The sequence below is a fragment of the Staurois parvus genome, unplaced genomic scaffold (genome assembly GCF_062004578.1).
Source record: "Staurois parvus isolate SC_StPar_1 unplaced genomic scaffold, SC_StPar_1.0 ptg000133l, whole genome shotgun sequence".
Taxonomy (NCBI): domain Eukaryota; kingdom Metazoa; phylum Chordata; class Amphibia; order Anura; family Ranidae; genus Staurois; species Staurois parvus.
In genome coordinates, this window is record NW_028317929.1 from 8,075,491 (window position 1) to 8,100,518 (window position 25,028).

Consider the following 25,028-nt stretch of genomic DNA (forward strand, 5'->3'; position numbering starts at 1 on the left):
TTTAAGTGAAAGAAACAAGTTGTGATTGCTGATCCCTCCTATAAATACTAGTTGTCTGGCCATCATGCTGAATCAGTTTAATATCTTCTGAGGCACTGACCTGGAAAGACAATGCAGATCACAAAAATCCTAATTTTTCCCCTTTTCTTACGCTAATGTGTAATTTTAAGAACTATAAATAGGTGGAAATGGGAATAAAGAATTAACTTTTTTGGGTGACTATGTGTCAATTTGAAAGAACTTTCTCTTTTTCTTGTAATAAAAATTAAATAAATAAAAAAGAGAATGTAGATCAGAAATTATGCGTTCTCTCTGACTTTATCAACTGCATACTTTTATAAGTCAGTGACTTAAAACAATTGATGACAGAAACAGCCAGGCAACAAGCATTTCCAAAAGGAAGTTAGCAAGGAAGCCTTTTCATTGCAGAGTTTCCTTCAGTTTACATAAAAGAACTACCGATTAAAAATAGTTCTTAAAGTGACAGTCCTACCAATAGATGTGTTCTTTTTGTGAGAACATGAACCAAATATAATCCACACACACACTTCTAAACAGCCTATGCTGTATTTTTTTGTGTCCAACCAACACAACTGTAAACCAGCTTTCTACCAATGAGTCATTCTAGAACACTAATATCACTGTTTGCTGATACCAACTGACGATTGTCCCAAACCTGCTTTGAGCCAGTACCAGCTTGATTCCTGTCTAATATGTTATGAAGAAGGTGATCTCTTAGTTGGGATCACACCCACGCTTTGTGATCATTGTAAAATTGAAAGGATTAATTTCCAATAAAAAAAAATGATTTCCTTTTCCAAAAACCTACCACATATTTGCATGTACTGACTCATATAGCACGTAAATGTAAATTAGCTGCAGAACTGAAGTCACCTACTTTCTGAAGTGTCATGATACAGGTATCATACAGATATGGGAAACATAGGGATACGTAACTCTTTTGGAATAAATGTACAATGTAATGGAATTTGAAGGTGTTGCCCTTCACAAATAAGGCCAGCCATTGACTCTTCAGCTGCATGATCATTTCAGATCTGTGGCTAAGTAAACAGGTTCCGTTTCACTGCCCCAGAGCAGGTGTGCAGCCTATGAGCTAGGGAACGGTTGCTTAAAGTCATTACATTTTTTACCTTAATGCATTCCTTGCATTAAAGTTCTTCTAAAGCCTTAAGGTTTTTTACCTCAATGCATTCTATGGATTAGGGCAGGGGTCTCCAAACTTTCTAAACAAAGGGCCAGTTTACTGCCCGATAGACTTTAGGGGGGCCCCACTTTGACCATTGGGAGTAGAAAAGGTCCTGACGTCAGTGTGAATAAACTATGCCCCTTCTTTGGTGTCAGTGGTAGGAACTGTGGATCATTGTTGGTGTCATTGGGAGGACTTATGCACCATAATTGGTATTATTGGGCCCTATTGTTGGTGTCATTGTGAGGAACTGTGGCCCATTGTTGGTGTCATTGGGAGGAATTGTTCCCCATCATTGGTGTCAGTGGAGGGATTTATGCCCCATTGTTGGTATCAGTGGATGAAATATTGCCCCATGGGCCAGATAAAAGCAACCAAAAGGCCACAGTTTGGAGACCACTGGATTAGGGTAAAAAACCTTCTGTGCTGCAGGATCTCCCAGCCCCCCCCCTTATTCTTACCTGAGACAGATCAGATACAGCGATGCACATGAGAGCAGCAGCTCTCGCCACTGTCTCCCTCCTCACTGGGCAGATTGATAGTCATGGGAGCCTTTGGATCCCACTGCTGTCAGTCAAATGCTGTGATGAGGGAGAGAAGGGCAGGGCCCAGCCGCCTACTCTGTGTCAAAAGACACAAACAGGGCAGCTCAGGAGTGAGCCCACACGGGTACCCCCACGGAAATTGGGTTTCCATGGGAGCACTTGCTGAAGAGCAGGAGCCTGGAGCACCTGCAGCAGACCGCAGAAAAAAGAGGATCAGGGCTGCTCTGTGCAAAACCATTGCACAGAGCTGGTACATATTCATGTTTGGTAATTTAATTAAAAAAATTACGGTTCAATGTCACTTTAAGGTAAAAAATGTCCCAGTAGCTGTATCACCCCACCACTCCCTAAACACTTACCTAAGCCCTCACTCAATTCAGAGCTGTGTAACACAGCTTGGTATAGGGGCACACTCTGAAGAGAAGGCGGGGAACCCCAGAAGAGGAGGTAAGAGGCCTCTCTGTGCAGTACAGGTAACTACTGTATATATATTTTTTTTTTATAAAAAATTTGAGCCGTTGCAAACACTTTATGAAGTTGCCGTTAACAGCTTGGCCATAAGCACAGGAAATGCCAGTGTTACTAATTAGAGATACAAATCCTTAGTGTTTTTTTACTTTTGCAGCCAAATTGGGATAGCTTGTAATAACCTGGTTACAACTATTTCTATCATTCCTACCATTGAGGTTTGCCTCTTAAGTCTTGTAGATCCCTTAACTCCCAACAAAGCCATCTGCACTCTGCTCACCCTGCTATTATTTTATGCCAGAAGACTTTTTATCCTCTCTGGAAGAAATCTTCTGCACCCTCTCCTGCTTCTTGGAAAGCTCTAATCAATAAGGCTCTTCCCTTTTGTAAAGCTACCTATTCCAGTAGGGGTTACTGGGATGGATTGTTAATGTATATATTTTTATGTATCTTTTGTCTAGTTGGGCTGAGTAGTATGCTGTACTAGCCAAAGGTGCTGTTTCTTTATTGTTGTTTGGCTGTTAGTCCAAATGTGTATTTTGATGTATATTGCATGTACACTGTCAATTTTTTAAAAATTATAAGAAAGAATTTCGCAAAAAAAAGCAGCTATGTGAATATATAAAAGCTATTTTAAAGTTGAACTCCAGGTTGATAAAAACACAGCTTTGTATTCCATTTTTACATTTATTTTTAAAATGCTAGCGGTGTAAGTGCCTAAATGTAACATTATATTGTCCTCTTGCAATCCAATGTAAAGTAAAAGATGTGTAGTGCTCAGGTACTAACAAGGAACATGCTGATTGAAAGACAGAACAAAGTGACAGAGAGATGAACTCTTCAGACTGCTATTTCTCTTTTCACTGTCCAGTCACAGGATAGGGGACTGGATAAGACCTGTAGGTGTTACCTATCTGCAGCAATGAAAAATCAAGTCATCCCCAAGACCACCCCCTGCCCAGAGTAACAGAGTAGGCAAATTTCAGGAATAAATGGAAATACCAAACCCTTGACAGCTAAAACAACTGCTTTATATGCACTTCATTTGTTCATGCAGTGTTTTGGTTTTGACAAAGGGCTTATGTAGATAGGCATATGCTGCATTCTTTCACTTTCTTGTGAAAGGCTTCTTAGTTCCTACTGAGCTGCTTCTGACCTTGTTCTGAGCTGCTTTAAATTGTGTTTGCATTCTTATTTACTTGCATGAGAAGAAAACATATCTGACCCATACAAATGCCCAAGTACACAAACCCAAAGGGAGTTCCACTAGAATGATATTCAGTGCTGTTCAAGTATTGAATGTTTATTCTGAAACATAAATAACTTTTAAAATCACTGATTACATTTTACTTGATGTTGTAGCAGTGTCCATGCCCTTTGTGTTCTTGTTTAAAAAATTCATTAAAAATTCAGGTAATCAAAACAACATATATATATAGAAAGAAATATAAAAGAAAACATGCAACAGTGAGTCATGTGTATAATAATGTGAACACCTTGTTTTTTTGTCAAATCAGTAATGTTCATAATTAGTAGTCTGGGTGGATATATGATTAAGAAATCTGCTGTAAAGAGTTGCTGAAAAGTTTCTAGGTCAGCTAGCTGATATATAATTACAGACACTGATAAATCATACTGTAGTAGCTCTTGCTTCCCAAAGTTTTTTTTATGTGTTATATTTTAAATATGCACCAGACAGGGTTACTGTATACATCATTAACAAATCTTTACATATACGGTGTGTGTGTATATATATATATATATACATATATATATATATACACACACACACTATAGATGCACACACAATATGCAATGTGTGTAGCACCCTCCTAGGCTGCTAGGTAAATTTAGTTTTTGGATTCATTGTAACAGAAACAAATGAGTACTGTGTGTGATACTTTTTTTATTTGCACCAACATACAATTTTCAGGACAAGCTTTCGGGGTATGTCCCATTCTTCAAGATCCAAGCAGTACTGCTTCACAAAGCTTTAGCAGAATGTTAAAAAAAACAATCTCCAAGGGGGAGAAAAAAAAACAGAAGAAAAACACACCTAAACAAATATACACAGCTATGGTTATAAAACTAGGATTAGACTAGAAATACGACAGAGCAAAAGCAAAGACTGGGGGGGTTTGGGACCACACTCACACAGGGGGTCGTAAAACTGTTGGATAATGAGTGAGGAATCCCATGTCCAAATTAAGGCTGTTATCATTTGTATCAAATAGAAATATCATTCTTAGTTCAAACGTTTTTCTTTCCTGGATAGTTTTGAAATTTCCTTTAAGACCTAAAATATTGAGGTCTTCCACAGTGTGCTCCGGTTGTGCGAAATGGTGTCCCACAGGTGTGCAAAAGTCATCTTCTTTATGTTCCTTGATGGTATGTCTGTGCAAATTCATCCTTGTTTGCAACTTCTGTCCTGTTTCGCCATCATAAGATTCTTTGCTACATTTTCTGCACTGGATAAGGTACACAACATTACTGGAGGTGAAGCTGTATGTTCTTGTGATATTGAAGATCCCTTTTGAGTGTCTGACACTTTTTGATGGATTAATTTTGTATGTTAGTGCAAATAAAAAAACTATCGCAGACAGTAGTTAATTGTTTCTGTCGTAAGTGCACTAATACGGCTACAATCACCTCAAGCAAAATGGATCCATTGTAGTGAGTGTAGCAGTGATTGATTGTTTTGTTCGAATCAAGGTTTCCTGAGCTGAGGGTTTGATTGCTTCCTCCTGCCCATATAAGACGTTTCCGAAGCATAGGGAGGGAGATTCAAATGATAAGTTGAATATTTATCAGGTCCCAGCCAATCCCTGGGAAGGTATATCCAGAAGGTGACTACGGAGGTGATAAATATGCAGGTGGCCAAAGCAGATTGTTCTTTACTTCCCAGGAGGGATCCAAGTCCTAGGGGGGTTCAATCTATTGCAAATTCTATTCCCTTGGGACTTTAAGACAGCACAAATTAAAGTGTTTAACCGTTTTTGAATAAAAAAAAAATATTTTTACAAAACTAAAACTTTATTAGTATAAAATCAATTAAAATATCAAACATCTTAAGACAAAATACATAGTTGCTCTGGTACACAAATTCTTGATATGATACAGACTGATACCCTTCAACTTCAGGCAGAAGTTAAGAGCTCTCATCCAAGCCCAACAGGAGTCATAGGTATTTACTTACATTGAAACTACTGTGTGATCTCCCTATTAATTTTCTTTATTATGTTCTTGCAACATTTGTTGATAGATCTTTGATGTGCTGGTTCCTTCCTTGCCAGCAGTGGAAAGTTCATGCAATCCCTTGTGGGTCCAGTGAAGGGTGCGGGTGACGGGAGTCCGGGGTGACAGCACTTAATTTTTGATAGGATCTGGTGGTCAATTAACGGCGATACTCCTTTTGTAAGTGAAACCCTATGAATCCTGTAGGGGTTGGATGTGTGACTTTTATGATTAGCATTTTATGGCCTTACATTTTTTTAATTTTATATATATATGTGTATATATATATATATATATATATATATATATATATACCATCTAATCTAAATGCATCAGGGCCGTTTCTGGCAGCATTTCATATTTAAAGAAATCTTAACTTCTGCCGAGGTTGAAGGTTATCAGTTTGTATCTAACCAAGAATTTGTGTACCAGAGCAACTATGTATATTGTTTATTAAAACATATTAATGTTTGATGTTTTAATTATTTTTGTACTAATAAAGTTTTGTAAAAAATATTTTTATACAAAAGTGGATACACACTTTAATTTGGCTTGCTTTAAAGGGAGGATATTTTTTTTTTAAATTTGTTGGGCACTATCCTGGTCTGGATAAATTATCTTTTATCTCCCTTACTGAGGATGTACCTGTGGATGCTGGATGGCAGACATCTCCTGGGACATTGTGAATAAAGACCTGGCTGTGCGTCTTCCCCCTATGGGACCTGGTCTGGAGAAGGATTGTCTGCCTTATTGAGAAGTGTCTGGTGGAAGCTGGAAGGTGTAAAGCTGTCCTGGGACTTGTGAGTACTGACCCTGAACAGTGATTCCAGGTGACTGTGTGTTTTGGGATGTAAGTGCAAGAGGTAGCTATGGACTGAGATGGCTCTCATAGGGTCTTAGAGAACTGTCCATTCCCCTGTGTCCTCAGCAGAACCCATGTAAGGGAACATAGAGAAACATGTCCCCCTGTTTCTGTACAAATGTTTTAGAGTATCCAATGCCCTTAACTCTTTCCTGTTTAAAGATCTTTAAACAATAAATATTAAAAAGATATCCCCTAGACTAAATTATTGGAGCCAGTGTGCATGGACTAGTGCTTTTGCAGTCTATGTACCAGTTGGAAAGAAATGAGTTATTACCATTGGCCCCTACAACTTTTTTTTTTTTTTTTACAAGGCATGCAGTTTTTATCTGTATATTTCCACCACCCATTTGTGAAGACTTTGGTGTATGATAGCCCATGTTGTGCAACAAGACTATTTTCTCATAGGTTTTTGCTACTCTTGAGTAAAGGTAATTGTTTGCTGCAAGTAAACTTTTATTCTTTCCCATCAACCACTGACAATCAGATGGTTTAATAAGACTGAACCTTACATGGACAGCCAGGGCCAAGATAGTTTGATGCATACAGAGGCGTCAAACTGCTCCTCTGGGCACAGATGCATTCTGTGCTAAGGCCACATATAGACTAACCAATTAGCTGCAGCCAGTTTGCAGACACCTAGAAGCTCTGCAGAAATACAGCATGTTAACACCTTGATGAGTGGTTCCATGTGAAGAATGGTGGCACTGGCCACTGGTTTGTATGGCATACAAATCTAACCGCCGCTGTTGATAACTGCTGCTGCTCACATATTCTGGTAGCTACCCATGACCACTCAATTGAATTTAATAAAACATGAGAAAGGGATATAAGGTCCCTGTGACCATGTGGTCTATCATGTCCTGAGCTGGTTCACCCATTGTGCACATGTGGATTTTGCAGAACTGCAGCAGAGTGACCAAAGCTGAAATGCTTTAAACATTTCAGCACCCAGCACTGAAGTAAAGGCAGTACTGTCAAGCAGTACTCAGTGATCTCTGCCTGACAGTACAAGTATAGAGAAAGCCTTGTTGGGGAGAGAGCAGAACCTATTGCCACTGCATTGACCACTGTTGCTGCATTGACTTTAGATTGCAAGTTTATGAGGACAGGGACTGATGTTAGCAAATAGTATGTAAGGCGGTGCCCAAATTGATGGGGATATTTAAGTAGTTGTAATAATAAAAATATGATTTAATGTTAATAAACATTGCATTTTCCTTGGGCCATGCAGTTATATCTGTGTGTAAAGTTTACTGGTCTATATTTCAACCAAAACTATATTTCAGTCTTTGTTAAATGTTAGGCTTAAATCATTCTATCTTTTACTTCCCTTGGGGTCTGAGATGGCCAGATTTCTGCATTTGAACCTCTAGGTCCACCTAACTGCTGCTACCTCTGCAATGTGGTCTCACTCTCTATGCTGGATACTTAATCTATCTGACATTACAAAGACTATAGCAGGAAGAGACAGTTTTCAAATGAGGGGTTGCAATGTGAGAATTACAGCAAGAAAATCTTGTCAATGGAGTCTCCAAGAGATTAAGAAGCCCCAATTATAAATATACTTCCCAAAAGCGTCCACCAATGCCTAAAATATCAGATTTTAGTGGACATTCCCTTTAATTCTAACTGCACACACCAAACTCCATAATCACAATCCACTGAAAAAAACTTACTTACTAATAGAAAAAGTCCAGTGCTTTCCTGCATCCGAGGAGCCCCAGGTGTCACGTACAGCCATCATCTGTACCTGGCAGTACACAGATGACTTCTTCATCAGCATTTACCCATGCATGCCTGTATGGCATATTTACTCAAGTGTAAAAATGGTGCATTCAGGGAAATTCACCATGTGGGCACACGTGGGTAAATGTCAATGCGTTTACAGCTGCCTAGAGCCTTTCACTTGTATGGGTGGATGTACACAACACCTGCAGCTCCCTGACCTTGGGAAAGAATTTGGATTTTTATGCTAAAGTATCACATTTGAAGAGGTGCAGTATGCACATATGCAGATAAATGCGTGTGCAAAGGCCATCACCATTTACATGAGTACATCCCTGAACAGTCTTTCAAATGTATGGGTGTCTGAATATGGCTGTCATGGGAGGACATATACCAGGTATATGTTTAACAAATGCTGCAGATTTTAACAGAGTGAAAATAGCCTTGGGATTATATTTTACGGATTTTAGCGACTAGGGTTAGATCTACTTTAATTACAAGAAGTTTAAGATTCCAGTAACAGAAACATCAAGAAACAATCCCAACAGCACAATCATTTTGTGTTACCCGAAATAGCTATTCTCTAGTTTAAAACAATAGTCCATCAGTATACTGATTTAATTTTTTATATATCAGCTAATTTGCAGTTATTTCAATTTTCATAGAAAAGTGTAGAGCACTCAGGAAAACATTATTCCATACTAGATATTCCAACAAGGCAACTTCTCACACATTTAAAGAAAAATAGATGTGTTTCTCAACAAGAATGCTCTCAAGAGTCTATTTTCCATTGCTTGAATAGGACTCGTATTTACTAAAATGTTTGTTAGAATGCACAATGCCGAAAAAAGTGAAATATGTATTCTTAAAAAAAAGATGAGTGGCAGATTTTTTTTAGCATTCATTAACTGAAGGCATGAAGTATTATATTCTGAATTAGAAATCTAGCTGTGCATACAAGAGCTTGACACAAAATAAAATTGAATTCATGCTATTAAAGGAAAAAAAAACAAAATGATTTTCTACATTAAGATATCGTTCTAGACATTTCTATTAACTGAACAACAGGACATCAATCTTTTTTTCTTATTTGTTTGATTTAACAGTGTATTTTTAACTTTTTGTCATTGGTTCACTGACTTTTTCAGTGTTGCCATTAATAGGGCTGTACATTTTTTATATAGGATTCTGAAATGTTTCCCTTTTTATTCATGTTTTTACAATTTACTAAATTACAGGTTTTTTACTGTTATCATGATTCATTTATATTTATGTCTGACATGTTCCTTAAGGATTTTGAAAAGAACACTGAATCATTCACATCACTTATTGTCCTTGGGGTTACTGAAATGTACCAATTATACAGCAGTACTTTGATTATGTTCAGTAAGGACACCATACTGACTGTTTCACTTCTGATATTGGCATTTAGACCACGTGATGTATAAACACTCATACTATCCTAAATGTCCAATTTGCAACCAGCACATCCAGCTCTATGTTGTTGAGCATCCCTCATTACATGACTATGTAAATACAATGCAATACCACTGTAAAACAGAGATTCAGCCACACACACAAAAACATACTTTTGGGCATATTTTAAATCTATCTTCTTTGGCAGAGTCATGCAAACATATGTAAAGTTCTATATTGTCCTTGTATACATTTTTGGCCCACAGGAAGGGCAAAGATTTAGTAAAATTGATACCTACCTGAGCAATCATACTTTTTGGTAGATTTAGGTAGGTCATATATTAGGAATTGACTATCCTGACACTATTTTAGAAATGTTTTTAAAAAATCCACAAACTTAGGTTGTTAGCGAACAATTGAATCATGATGCAGGATAAAACGTTGCAGTATCACTTTTATTATGCATGAAACGGATTTATTTGTTGTCTGGATACTTTGCACTATATCATTAAACAAGCATATAATAATTGGAAAACAAAGCATGTTGCACAGTTCTACAGGTCAACCTATCAAAACTCAGTTTTCAGTAGCGTAAAGTCCTTAAAAAAGTAAGTTGAATGTCAGCAGCATGTGGGCAGCAGACTATTCTTACAAAAATGAGTTATCAGTCAGATGGGCTTTCTGAGCTGATTACTTTTTTCTAAAATGACACTTGACTAGTCAAATCTCGTTTAACGATTGTCCAAAAGTATTTGCCATCTGCTGGTTGTACTTGGTACTACAGCTCAGGTCTCTGCAATGCACACCTGGTCTAATCAGAGAAGCTTAAAAGGGTGTGCTGAACATTCAGCCTCTGCCTAGTCTACAGGTTAGGCTGGCCATACATTATACAATTATTTGCAGATTTTCTGCAGATTTTCTGCCCAATTTCCTTTAGATTTACCTTCAACTATGTAGTGCAAGGGCCTGCCTAATTGGATACAACTGAAAGTGTTGTTTAGGTTTGTCCTCCTATTATATGGTTTTTGGTAAATCTAAACCAAAAATCTGCAGATAATTGTATAATGTATGGCCAGCCTTAGTCTACTGCATAAACACCACACACCAAAATTAGCTCAAAATCTACTTTATTCACTTGGATAGTTCATAGTAATGCCCCATGAGATGTTTTCTCTCTGATGCATTTTATCTGATAAGTGCTTAATTGTAGAGGTCGGCAGTGGTGATTGCACCCAGGGGGAAGCTTAGAGCATGGACTTAAGAGTTTGATTGCTGTATCTATTCAATCATGTTAGTCTCTTTGCCCATGTCCTTTATACATATCTGTCTAACGTTTCTTTGGCCATGCCTTGAAATATTTGTACAACTTGTTTGGACTATGTTTGTACTCAGATTGTCTGTGCTGGCCTTCATCACTGGCCTGTTGAATCTGCTATTGTCAGTCATTGCTCTGTCTTCATGATTGAAATCTAGACTGCTTAGGATTGGTTTGCCTGTGCCCAGTCTGACCATAATCTGGATGACTTTACTAATGTCTGTGATGTTCTGTTTAAGGACTTAAATTAATCTAATGTTTTTCCTGTCTGATAGTCAGCCATCACCTCTAGTGATATGTTAAGTCCACTGGAATAAGTGACTTCCACCTTAGTTTTGATTAGTTGTTGTGGGATATTGCACACAACTGCATGCTCTTTAACCACTTCATGCCCAGACACTTTTACCCCCTTCCTGTCCAGGCCAATTTCCAGCTTTCAGCGCAATTGTCACACTTTTGAATGACAATTGCGCAGTCAGGCAACACTGTACCCATATGAATTTTTTAGCAATTTTTTGAGACAGATAAAACTTTATTTTGGTGGTATTTATTCACCACTGGGATTTTTATTTTGCTATTTATTATAATTTTTCAAAAAATGTTTTTACATTTTTATATTTTATTTATATTATTATTTATGTTGGGTTTTTTAACATACCATCACCCTAGCAGTACAGTGTCACCATAGTGACACTATGCTATTTGTGGGGGTTGATGAAGATTTTTTTTTTTCACACTGATTGCTTTTACACCCATAAAGGCTGTAAAAGCAATCATTTCTCCTTCTCTCTGGCTGCATTCTTGCAGCCATAGAGAAATACTGTGTGAGCTGTGATTGGTCACAGCTTGTCACATGGTACAAGGCTGGTGTGAATAGCCTTGTACCAAGTGATCTCTGTGATCATTCACAGATTTCACACGTAGTAAGCAATGATGTCAGAAGTACTATTCATGTGATCACTGATTGGCAAATCAGTGATCACATGATTGGGACCTCACACAGAGGTCCCATACAGCGATCGGGGCACCAGATTGCGGTGCCGTGCACTCCCAGGGAGCGCGCACAGTCCAAAATGGTGGGTGCCGTTTATGAACGGCAACCCGCTCCTGCACTGCCCCCGTCTGACCGTTTATATACATGGGCTGGACAGGAAGTAGTTAAAGTGGTAGTAAATTTTGTTTTTTTAAATACTTGTAACAGAAGTGACACTATCAGTCTCTTCTATCAAAAATGCTCCTTCTTGCCTGTCAGCTGTCATAGACACTGAGCTGTTCCTGCGCAGCTCAGTGAACATTTATGGCTATGATATTTGCCTCTGCGATGTGATTTTGAAGCATATCTGTGGGAGAGAAATCATAGCGGCCCGGCGAAGCAAGTGGCCAAAGGCATGAAACTCAGAAGAAAGACCGGGCGAAGATGGAAGCATCGGATCATTTACAGCGTAGCCCTGGAGGACTCGGTTTGACAGATCAGTCTGTCATACTGTGCTAATATGCTGTGCATACTAGCACATTATTGCATAACCTACCTGGGGGCCCCTAAAAAAGAGAAATGACTGCAGACTTTACTACTGCTTTAACTAGTATGTTAAAAACCAGTAAAATAATGACAACCTGCTTTACAGAAATGAACAGTTGCATACAAATATACTGAATATTCAGGTGTAGATCACAAAAGAAAATGTTTAGGATATACTATAGGCGGCATTGGAAGTAGGATCCTCTCTTACACATAGCTGTCTTTCTGTCCTGTAATCCCTGGATATTGTCAACAGCCACTTGTAAACCTCATTAAAAGTCTGATAACAGAACACTTGGCAGCACATCAAAGTTGGAGTATCAAATATCTTACTGTTTGGAAACTTTCACCTACATATGTGGCATGCCTAGTAAATTCTTATACACTTGACAAGGTTATCTGTTTTGGTTATATAGACACAGAATTTCTCATTTGCAAGGTAGTAATCCTTAGCGTATTCACACATGCAAACATCGCCTCTCTGACTAGGCCCTTACCATTTGTAGTTCTGGAGAAAATGTGCTGCAAAGTAGGAAGACACAGAAATACAAAGAGATGCAATGTTTCACTTTACTCCAGCAATCAAAAGAATTAAAAAATGACTGTTTATGAAGGGTATAACAAAATCATAATGCCTGAACACAGTCTTGCAACCTTGGCATGTGTTAGTAAAACTGTACAAATCATCACATATCATTCTGTACACAACAGGACACATTGAAAACAGTTGTTTTCTTGCTGTCTTTGCAGAGACGTATGCACGTTTTTATACACGTATGGCATGAACAAGGCCTAAATCTGTGTTCAGGTACAAACTCTTTTTTTTTTCTTGCACAGAAGGCAAGGTCCTTCTTTGGGTGTCCACATTACTACCTGCATGATATGGGCACTTCCTATTGGTTTTCCAGCAATTCCTTCTTGGAATTCAGAAGAAAGTCTGCAGACTACCTAACTGGTGAGTTTTAGAGAAATAAGCAGATAATGAATGGGTTAGAGGCAGGGGCAGACTGACCATTTGTAAACTCGGGCACTGCCTGAGGGCCCGGGGTCAGTAGGGGGCCCCATGAGATGCCCCTGGTACCTTTTTCATAGGCTTTTTTGAGTTTGGGCAAGGACACAGGGGCCCCATGATCCCCTATTGCCCGGGGGCCCCATGAGTTGTCAGTCCTCCCCTGGTTAGAGGTTTCCATAATACAGCCCTTTCTTAATCCTTTGCTGTTTGAAGAAAATTAAATAAAGGCAATTAGCGGATTAATGGGGCACAATAAAAGTTCCAAGATACCTTGATATACTGTAACTATTTTAATACTTAGATAGCCCCGGTTCACATATATGCGGCCATGCGGGCCACGTTTTGCATGGGCACGAGAGCCCATTCATTTGAATGGACTCCCATTCCCGTGACACGCAGGGAAGAAGTCTTTGGAAAACACAGCCCGCACGGGAACCTTGGTTCCTAGTACTGTTGCGTTTTCCAGTGCGGGCGGTGTGCCACTAGAACCAATGGCACCCGCCCGTAGGTCCTCATTTCTCTGTGCGGGTGGTGCGGGTGGTGCGGCTGCACGGATTTTCGTGTGGATCCACAGCGGCACCACCAGCACAGATGTGAACCTAGTGTTAGAGTAGAGAGAACTCCATCAGCTAAACATTGGTGCTTGCATTTTATGAATGACCTGTTGAATGTGGACAACTGTTGAAACACTAGAATACTGAGCTGAGGCCTAAAATTCCCTATGGCTGTACAGTAGGGTGGCAGTTAAGACCCCAATTTGCTTAGCCCTCTCCAAAGCAACTGTATCACCCACTCTTATGGGGTAAAGTACTGTGGGGACATTCTTATTTCCTCACACAATTAAACAATGAAAAAATATATATATGAAGTACACTTTGTAACGACTTGCCAAATGGCACTTACCATTAATTTATTGCTTCACAAGCCTTTTCCAAATCTCCTCAGAGAACAGATCAGATAAAAAATGACTGTTATTATTTCTTTTGAAATAGAGAAAGAGAGAAAGAGGCCACTTTGAGAACGTATGAAATAAGCTGTGGAAGATTTCCTCCAGACCTAGAGTTGAGCACACGATATTACACTAAAAGGCTGCATTTTAAAACTAGTCATTCAGCAAAATTAATTTTATGCTTAAAAGCACTAGTAACATCACCAAGACGAGAATCATACATATGAATTATTTTCCTATTTGAGAATTCAAAGTCATATTTCATAGCCCGGACATCTCTGCTACCTGTCTGACTACCGTATCTGTCATTTTGCTATATCTGGAAAAACAATAATTTGTTTAAATATCTGTATGCTTTGAAATGGCAATTTTCCAAACTATTACTTTAGTGATTTGGCATTAAATTATACATACTAAAATATGTACCATGTGCGGTATTGCTAGATGTTCCTGCTGAACAGCAGCTTAGCTTACAGGATAAGCCTGACAGACTTGCAGTAAGTGAGTGCAACATAAAAGCACAATCATTGTGCAGCACAACTAAGCAGGGATTTCAGTCTACAGTATATGTTGTATGTATTGAGTGAATATAACTTCCCCCATGCACATGTTCTCTCCTGCACATACTGATAGCCATCTTACCCGTGGAGACTCTCCTGCACACACTGCCCACTTTAATACCATTGACACACATTTCCTGCACATAATGGCCACCTTTCTATTGTACTCCACTTCTGCACATACAGGCCACTGTCATACTTTCTACCAGTTCTCTCCTATAATCATACCATTCAAATTCCTCTCCTGCAAATACTGCCTGCTATAATATCCTCTGCACTCTTTTGCACATACTGCCTGCTGTCATATCCTCTGCATTCTTCTCCTGCAAATACTGCCTGCTGTCATACCCGCTGCACTCTTCTTCTGCAAATACTTCCTGCTTTCATATCCTCTGCACTCTTCTCCTGCAAATACTGCCTGCTGTCATACCCTCTGCACTCTTCTCCTGCAAATACTGCCTGCTGTCACACCCTCTGCACTCTTCTCCTGCAAATACTGCCTGCTGTCATATCCTCTGCACCCTTCCCCTGTACATACTGCCTGCTGTCATATTGTCTGCACTCTTCCCCTGGACATACTGCCTGCTGTCATATCCTCTGCACTATTCTCCTGCAGATACTGCCTGCTGTCATATCCTCTATACTCTTCTCCTGCAAGTACTGCCTGCTGTCATATCCTCTGCACTCTTCTCCTGCACATACTGCCTGCTGTCATATCCCCTGAACTCTTCTCCTGCACATACTGCTTGTTGTCATATCCTCTGCACTCTTCTCCTGCAAATACTGCATCTGTCATAACCTCTGCACTATTCTCCTGCAGATACTGCCTGCTGTCATATCCTCTATACTCTTCTCCTGCAAGTACTGCCTGCTGTTATATCCTCTGAACTCTTCTCCTGCAAATATTGCCTGCTGTCATATCCCTTGCATTCTTCTTCTGCACATACTGCCTGCTGTCATATCCTCTGCACTCTTCTCCTGCAAATATTGGCTGCTGTCATATCCTCTGCACTCCTCTTCTGCAAATACTGCCTGCTGTCATATCCTCTGCACTCTTCCCCTGCAAATATTGCCTGCTGTCAAATCCTTTGCACTCTTCTTCCGCAAATACTGCCTGCTGTCATATCCTCTGCACTCTTCTCCTGCAAATACTGTCTGCTGTCATATCTCTGAATTCTTCTGCAAATACTGCCTGCTGTCATATCCTCTGCACTCTTCTCCTGCAAATACTCCCTGCTGTCATATCCTCTGCATTCTTCTCCTGCAAATACTGCCTGCTGTCATATCCTCTGAACTCTTCTTCTACACATACTGCCTGCTGTCATATCCTCTGAACTCTTCTCCTGCAAATACTGCCTGCTGTCATATCCTCTGAACTCTTCTTCTGCACATACTGCCTACTGTCATATCCTCTGAACTCTTCTTCTGCACATACTGCCTACTGTCATATACTCTGAACTCTTCTTTTGCACATACTGCCTGCTGTCATATCATCTGCACTCTTCTCAGGCACATACTTGGGTTGATTTACTAAAGGAAAATATACTGTGCACTGCAAGTGCAATTGCTCCAGAGCTTAGTAAATTAAGTAAAGCTTCACTTTTCAAAGAATACCCAATCATGTGCAAGGAAAAAAAACAGTATTTTTGCTTGCACATGATTGGATGATAGAAATCAGCAGAGCTTCCCTTCATTTCAGAGCTTCCCTTGAGATTTAGAGCAACTGTACTTGCTGTGCACAGACCATTTGCCTTTAGTAAATCAATCCCACTGTCTGCAATCATACACTTTGCACTGTTCCACTGCACATACCACCTGCTGTTATAAGCAGTACCAGAAGCCCAAAATATGTGGCACACTTTAACCACTTTCCAACCACCCTATAGCAGATATACTGCTACAGGGCAGCATGAGTGCACAAAATCATGTATATATGTGGATTTTGCATTTTCGTGTAGGGGGTGCGGGCGAGTCGGCCGCGTCTGTCGATTACCGGGTCCCGCCTGGTGATTACTTGCCGGCACCCAGTGATTGCCGAGCATCTCCGACGGGGAGGAGAACTGTTTGTAAACAAAACAGTTTTCCTCCCTGTCAGCTCCTGCCACCAATTTTCCTTCCTGTCAGCTCCTGCGCCATTACTAGTAAAAAAAGAAAAAAACTTTCACGTAATTAATTTACACAAATTGGGACTTTTTTTTCAGCAAAGACATGTAGCAGAATCCATTTTGGCCTAAATTTATGATGAAATCAGATTTTTTAAATTTTTTTACTGGACATGTTTAATAACAAAAGTCAAAAATATTGTTTTTTTCTCAAAATTGTCGGTCTTTTTTTTTTCATAGCACAAAAAATAACAAACGCACAGACGAAAGAAAGCTCAATTTGTGGGGGCATTTGGGTGCATCATTTGGGTGCAGCATTGCATGACTGCACAATTGTCAGTTAAAGTAACGTAGCAAAAAATGGCCTGGTCAGGAAGGGGGCTAAATCCTCAGGAGGGCAAGTGGTTAAATATAAAATAGCAATGGACGCTAATAGCCTGTTACTATCTGCCATCTGCACTATTGGGCTGCAAATATGACTTGGTGCTATTATCGAGAGACAGCAAGATGGTGGAAAGTGGTAGGGAAAATGTGACCATGATGTCTGGTTGAATTTTTCATTATATAGTACCCCAGATATTGGTGCTCTCTGGGCATTCTCAAAACAAGGTGAATATGTGTGCAGGCACCAGGAGATGCCTGATCTACAGATCAGCATCCAAATTTAACACATAAACCTTAAAATGCTAAATATGTACCCTCTTTAAGTATTTTGATCTATAAGTGTACTAATACAGGAAAGTATAGAAAAAGCACTCAAATTAGAAGAGCAATTACTCAAAAGTACCTTGACTCATTAGAAGACTAGCCCTGCTTATTTTGCAATAAACTCATTGTTAGATACTTAGATTTGTTTAAGGCTCTATGCACACGGGGGCGTTTTTGCATTAGCGTTTAGTGGCGTTTTGCCGCTTTTAGCAGCGTTTCCCCATGTTTTTCCGCATTTGCATTTTTAGCTGTTTTTTTTTTAAAAAAAGCCCAAAAACACCAGTTTGCAACGTTTTGTGGCGTTTTACTGTGTTTTAGTGTGTTTTACAGCATTTTTCAGCGTTAGAGCATTTTTACAGCTATAAGACTCCTCTAGAAACCCACTAGTCTTGGGTTTTTTTCCAGCCAAAAAACGCTGATTACAGTCTATGTGTGTATGGACACATAGGATAACATGCTGGAGAGTTTACTGGCTGTAGAAAAAAACCTCAAAAGCCAAAAACATCCACTGTGCATGAGGACTTATAAAGTAGGAATCTTATACCCTCACCTCAACCTTCCTTTATGTATTTCCCCTCATAAGAAATTGTATAGATAGATACTTTAATACTTTTTGTAATGCTTCCCCGAAGATGCCATGAGTCGGTCTTGCGACTGGAGCTAAAGGGAAAACAGTTGCAACAATTCTAGGAGATTATAGAAGTTATAGATTATGAAATGTCTATATCCTGCTGTAAAAAGACATAGTTTAACCACTTCCAGTCCGGACACTTTTATCCCCTTCCTATCAAGGCCAATTTTCAGCTTTCAGTGCTATCACACTTTGAATGACAATTGCGTGGTCATGCAACACTGTACCCATATGAATTTTTTAGCATTTTTTTGAGACAGATAAAACTTTATTTTGGTGGTATTTATTCACCACTGGGATTTTAATTTCTTTTGCTATATAGATGAAAAAGTCCAAAAATTTTGCAAAAAAGTGTTTTTCTTATACAATTTTGCAAATAAATAATGTTTCTTCATAAATCTTGGCCAAAATGTATTTGTCTATCTTTTTAGTTAAAAAAAATTAACCCAAATTAGTTTATAACCAAAAATGTAATTTTTAAAAAAATATTTTTTTACATTTTTATTTTTTTTTTTATATTATTTTTGTTTTTTTTTTAAAAACATACTGCCACCCTAGCAGTACAGTGTCACCATAGTGACACTGTACTACTTGTGGGGGATGATGAAGATTTTTTTTTTTTTTACACTGATTGCTCTTACACCCATAAAGGCTGCAGCCAGAGAGAAATACTGTGAGAGCTGTGATTGGTCACAGCTTGTCACATGGTACAAGGCTGTTGTGAATGGCCTTGTACCATGTGACCTCTGTGATCATTCACAGATTTCACTAGTAGTAAGCAATGACCGGGACCTCACACTGAGGTCCCGTACAGCAATCGGTGGACACAGAGGGACCGGATCGAGGTGCCGCGTGCTCCCAGGGAGTGCACACAGGCTAAAATGGTGGGCGTCGTTTATGAACGGAAACCGGCCCCTCCACTGCTCCCATCTGGCTGTTTACATACATGGGCTGGACGGGAAGTGGTTAAATAAATATATTTTGTAGATATTATTGTGACTATGATCTACTTAAAGTATATGCAATCCCAACCACAGAAACCGCATATAAGTTTCAATAGTAATTGCAATTTTCAATACTAAATCTGCATCTTTTATAAAATAAATACTTGGTGATCCTGCCATGATGGTCCTTGTTCAGGCACTTCATGGTTAAGGCTCCCAATGCTCTCTCCCTGTTTCAAAGGTGCACCAGACAGTGAAAAGAAAAGCAGTACAATGATGAGATCATCGCCCTGCCACTATGCTTTCTCTTTTCATCAGCATGTTTTTTGTCAGCACATTAACCAGTTGTCTCCTTGTGCTGCATCTCACTTTCCAGCATTGCCATTCCGCAGCGGCTAATACCAGGTTTAAGTCAGGTACTTACACTACTTGATTTATAAATATATTTAATGATGTATTAATTATTACAGAGCTTCATTATTTTTTGTCTTTTATATCTGCCTAGAGTTCTGCTTTAAAATGATGTATTTTAGTTACAAAATGTGGGGTTTTGGTTGTGCAAATGAATAACTACAGAATTTAGTATAATAATATATTAGCTATCAAACAAAGAATACGTTCAGTAACCTGATCACGATTCATGCCCTGTCATAGCGAAATACCATTTTAGTTTGACTATAAACAAATTGTAGGACATCACCCTTTCTCACTGAATTTACAATCGACTGATAGAAAAATGAATGTTTAGTTTGAAAATCCATTTGATTTGACAGGCCTAGTGCTAACATGTACAAAACACAATATTTAATATTGTCAGTGCTCTGATGTTTAAGCCAAACCAAACACACTCTGGCTGTATTCAATGGCAGACATGACGTAGATTGCTTATCTTGCTGTGTGCGAACAGGTAAGAGATTCCTCGGAATGTTCTGCTTAGTTCAGGTTCACACAATATACTCACTGATAAATGTATCGAATGGTCTGTGTTTCTTGGAATACTGTATGGTTTGGTACAGTACATTAGTCTGCTAAGTTTAAAGAGAACCAGTCACTTTGCTCAGTGCTTCTAGGTATGAAAAAGCATGTGACCCAGGATGCAACCCTCTGGCCTGAGCTGCCAATCACCAAACCCAAACACAACAGGAAGAAGTTAAAGTATATCTAAACCCAAGAACAAAATTTGCAGCATACCAGATTTTTTTTATATGTGGTGGCTGCATTTATTTGATCTTTTCACACTTACTTCCTTTACTTTAACCTGCTAATCCTGCCATTAACACATTTCTTGTCCTATGGTGACAACCGTACTGAGCAGTGTTGTCACCCTAGGACAGGGAGTGTGTTAACTACATAACACCTACCTCTTTTCTATATCAGGAATAGTCAACTGATAGTAGGGAACAATGCCAATTGATAACAGTCCCGGGGCAGAGGGGTTGATTTGCTAAAAGATACAGTGGGGTTGATTTACTGAAGGCAATATCACTCAAACAAGCGACCCAAACGGGCCAAAAACGCTTTTAGGATCACAAAAGGATCCTCCACGATAAGACTCTCTTCTGCGGATGATATCCTCCCAAAGCGGTGATATCCCCTTCAGTTACCGTATTTTTCGGCGTATAAGACGCACTTTTTCTTCCCCAAAACTGGGGGGGAAATGTCAGTGCGTCTTATAAAGCGAATATGGAGCGGCCGGTCCGGTATTTCCACCGCGGCTGTGTCAGAATACCGGGCCGGCCGCTCAGCTCTGCAGCGGGACCTTACCTGTTCCTCTATCCAGCGGCGCGCTGTCTTCCCGGCTTCTGTAGTGTGGGCACTGGGCATGACAGCCGGGTGCCAAGTGCGCATGCGCAAGAAGCGGTGCTTTTTGTGAATGGTAAGGCAGTACCTGGGACACATGACAGATCCCAGAAGCCGCCGGATCAATCACAAAGCGCAAGTGCTTCTCGCTCATGCGCACTGGGCACCCGGCTGTCATGCCGAGCGCCATTACAGAAGCCGGGAAGACAGTGCGCGGCTGGATCGAGGAAGAGGTAAGATCAAACAAAAACTCTGCGGAAGTAAGAGCGGGTACCTGTCAAATTCAGGTACCCGCTCCCCACCTCCTCAAAGGTCAGCAGTCATCTGTACTGTCCGCAGTCTCTGGTCATCCCTGTGCTGTCCGCAGTCTCTGGTCATCCCTGTGCTGTCCGCAGTCTCTGGTCATCCCTGTGCTGTCCGCAGTCTCTGGTCATCTCCTGTACTCTGTCTGCAGTCCATTAGTTCAGAATTTTTTTTTCCTGTTTTCTGCCTCTAAAACCTAGGTGCGTCTTATGGTCAGGTGCGTCTTATACGGCGAAAAATACGGTATGTGTGTTTAGACAGCAGGAGGGGATAGTGAATTAAGGGATAGTGATGTTTTTTAGGATTATTTTATTATCACTAGAGTTTTTTGAAGATTCAACATAGCACGCACCTCTATAGAGGAGTTTTTTTTATCCCCTATTAGAGATTCACTTATCTGTCACTTGTATTTGAATTTTTTATTTATTTTTAGATAAGCATTGGTCACTGTAATTGTGTTTTGTTTGAGTGATATTAATCCCAAAATAAGGGATTTCTGACACTTTGTTTTTGTTGTTTTCACATTCTTAGTCCCATTTGGACTTTGTTTGGATTCATCCTAATATTTTTTTCAAGCCACCACGTTGAATCACTTTGAGGATGTCACTTTGGATCCCTGATTAGGATCAGTTCACTTTGTTCACTTTATCTTAGTCCCATTTAGACTTGATTGATTTTACTCTCTGAATATTATGTTCAACCACGTTTTCTCACTATGGATCAAGTTCACGTTTTTTGTCACGTATGTAATTATATTAGTATAATTTTTTGTAATAGTTTATTTATAGGTTAGCGCTACACCATTTGATTTATTATTGTTGTATTTTTCATATGGTATATGATTGGGTGTTAGCAGCTCCCCACGGTCAATAGCAATTTATTTAGGAGCGCAGGAGGATCATACTACAATTATATGCTCCTGTATTGCCGCTTGTCCCATCAAGGTTTACTCTGTTGAAAAGCTACAGTACAGCTGTAGAGCAATTTTCTGCATTCATCACACTTCTGGGTATGTCAGATACCAGGTCCCACACTGCAAGCAATGGTTTCATTTATTGTCCCCTACACCACTATGTAGTATTCAGTATACAGAACCAGTGAGTTTAGAGGGGACCAGGCATTCCATTTTTGGAAGTATTGGGGGCCGAAGAATCCTCAACCACGTACAGGATTTTTTCTACAATGTATATTTTACCGCTCATTACTGCAACACACAAGTGTGAATCCAGTCTAAATGAGGCAACACGACTATTAATCGTCCTGGATATATTATTATTATTATACAGTATTTATAAAGCGCCAATAGTTCGCTCAGCACTGTACATTACAAAGGGGGACAGAACATGTGACAGATCAATACCAATACAATGCAAAACATGAGGGGATTGAGGGCCCTGCTCTTTCGAGCTTACAATCTAGGAGGGAGGGGATGGTGGTACAGGAGGAGATAGCTGTGGGGGATGGAGTGGTAGGAAGAGTGGAGGAGGTCGGCAAGTTAGTAGGGGGTGGGGTAGGCTTCCCTTAAGAGATGGGTTTCAGGGTGCGCCTAAAGGAGAGGAGAGTAGGTGATAATCTGATGGGTTGGGGCAGGGAGTTCCAAAGGATGGGTGACACCCTGGAGAAGTCCTGGAGGTGGGCATGGGAGGAGGAGACCAGGGAACTAGAGAGAAGGAGGTCTTGTGAGGAGCGGCATGTGCGTGCTGGGCGGTACTTGGATATTAGGTCAGTGATGTAGTTCGGGGCAGTATGGTGGACAGCTTTGTACGTCAGCGTTAGGATTTTGAATTTGATATATGATGTGATACAAGCAAATGTTTTACAAATAACAGTTTCATTGGCATACTAAGCACTGTGTGTCACCATGAATAACATGCCTGCAAGAATTCTAAAAAATAATTGCTCTAAGGCCCTGTTCACACCACATGCAGTGATTTTTTTCTGCATCAAAAAAGCATGGAAAGTAGGTTATATGGGTTCCAATGGCGTAGTTCACACCAGTGCAATGCGTTCCACTGATTTTTAGGCCCAGAGAAAAAAAGAGCAACATGCTGCTTTTTTTCCTGCACAGTATAATAGTCTATGTTGATTGAGAAAGTGAAGTTCCACTTTACCTATGCTGAAGCTTTGACACCCTCTGAACCCAATATAATCAATCAATATATCAGATAGGCCAAATTTAAATGAGCTTGTACAGTCAGAATGTAATGTGTAGCCAACTTTAAGACAGCTCTGTGCTGCCTGTAAAGAAAGCACTTTATAACCATCAGATGAAAAAAAGGAAAGCCCTTTAACAATGCAGTATTGAGACCAGGCCACCAGTATGTCCACCAAGGCATACACCTCTAAATGTAACATCTTACACTGTTACAAATTGTAATTTTGAATTTTCATTTTAAATCAAAAACACTCCAACATCTATCTGACATGTAAAAACAAGAATATTGTGTATAATAGACATATAGACAGCTTAACTGCAGGAATGATAGCGAGGCAATGCCACAAATAGCTTTTTCATGAAACAGTAACAGTTATCGCTATGACATTTTCTTACAGCCGAGACACATATCTAATGGAATTTTAAAACATGGCACTTCTTACCCCTTCCAAAGGCATCCTTTTCTTTGGAAACAGCCTGTAGTTTGATTCATGGTTTGATTTCTGCTCACGGGTCTTCCTGAAGGAGTCCTGGGCAAAAAGCCCTCCCATTCTTTGAAAGGAATTTTTTCTCATCAGGCCTTTCCCACTTTTTATACCTTCCAGTAGGCGTACTAACAACAAGTTTTCTGGCAGCTCTTCTATGCTGCAATATACTGGGGTCCTGCATTCCGGGCACCTTAGCTCTTTCTTAGCTTTCAGAATCCGTTGCAGGCATGGTTGACAGAAGGTATGCTGACATGGCAACACCTTTGCAGTAGCATCCAATTTTCCCAAGCACACGGGACAGTTCAGCAGATCAAGAATGACTAAATCATCCATGTTGGTTGATGAGAAGATTACATTAATATAGTCATCCTACCATAAAAAATAAAAATAAAATAAAATTAGATCACTTGGTACTCACTTTCCTTTGTGAATCAGATCATTCTGGAATTTGGAAGTCAGACCCCATAGTAGGGACATGAAGGATTTGTTATCGTCTACTATACAGCCATTCCTCATGAGACACTTTGCAGTTGTTCACCTTAGTTTTACAGCTTAGTTTCAAGTGAGTCATTTGTGATTCACAAATACAAAAGACTTTATAAAATGCTGCTGCTTTCTCTTCGTGTGCCTGTCAGGATCAGAGCTCTGCTTTGCAGAAACACTATACCACAAGTACATGCTCCTTGCAGCACAGAGGTAAAGCAGAAATCACCAGCCCTAGTATTTCCTATCGCCTTAAAACACAGCAATCTTTATGCACTGCATTTAAAGTGTTACTAAACCCACAATCAGTCTGTATATGCAGTAAAGCATGCTTGTTATACTCACTGTGAAACCTAAGGGGTTAATTCTCCACACTGTGTAAAAACGCTGTTTGATCCTTTCCACTCTGATCCTACCCTTCTTCTACTGTCCCCATCTCCTGATAGTACAGAGCTCTAGGAATCACTCTGCACACGCTCAGTTTAGTGTGTAAGGTTAGAGAGGTTTTTTTTGCTTTGGCAAGGTGCATGTGATCAGCACAGGGCCAATCAGCACTGTCCAGAAAAAGGGTCAGGGGTTATGCCGCCTCATAAGACAGT

At 39.8% G+C, this 25,028-nt stretch overlaps 1 protein-coding gene across 1 annotated transcript in view; it reads right to left on the bottom strand.

The window, feature by feature from the left end:
• The window catches only part of SH3RF2 (SH3 domain containing ring finger 2), a 188,611-nt gene extending 164,300 nt beyond the window's left edge, over positions 1–24,311 (bottom strand). The window contains exon 1 of the mRNA XM_089673020.1: positions 23,902–24,311. Coding sequence (XP_089529146.1) covers positions 23,902–24,279 — 378 coding nt within the window. The 5' untranslated portion in view covers positions 24,280–24,311. The remainder of the gene's footprint in view (positions 1–23,901) is intronic.
• Between the last annotated feature and the right edge of the window lie 717 nt (positions 24,312–25,028).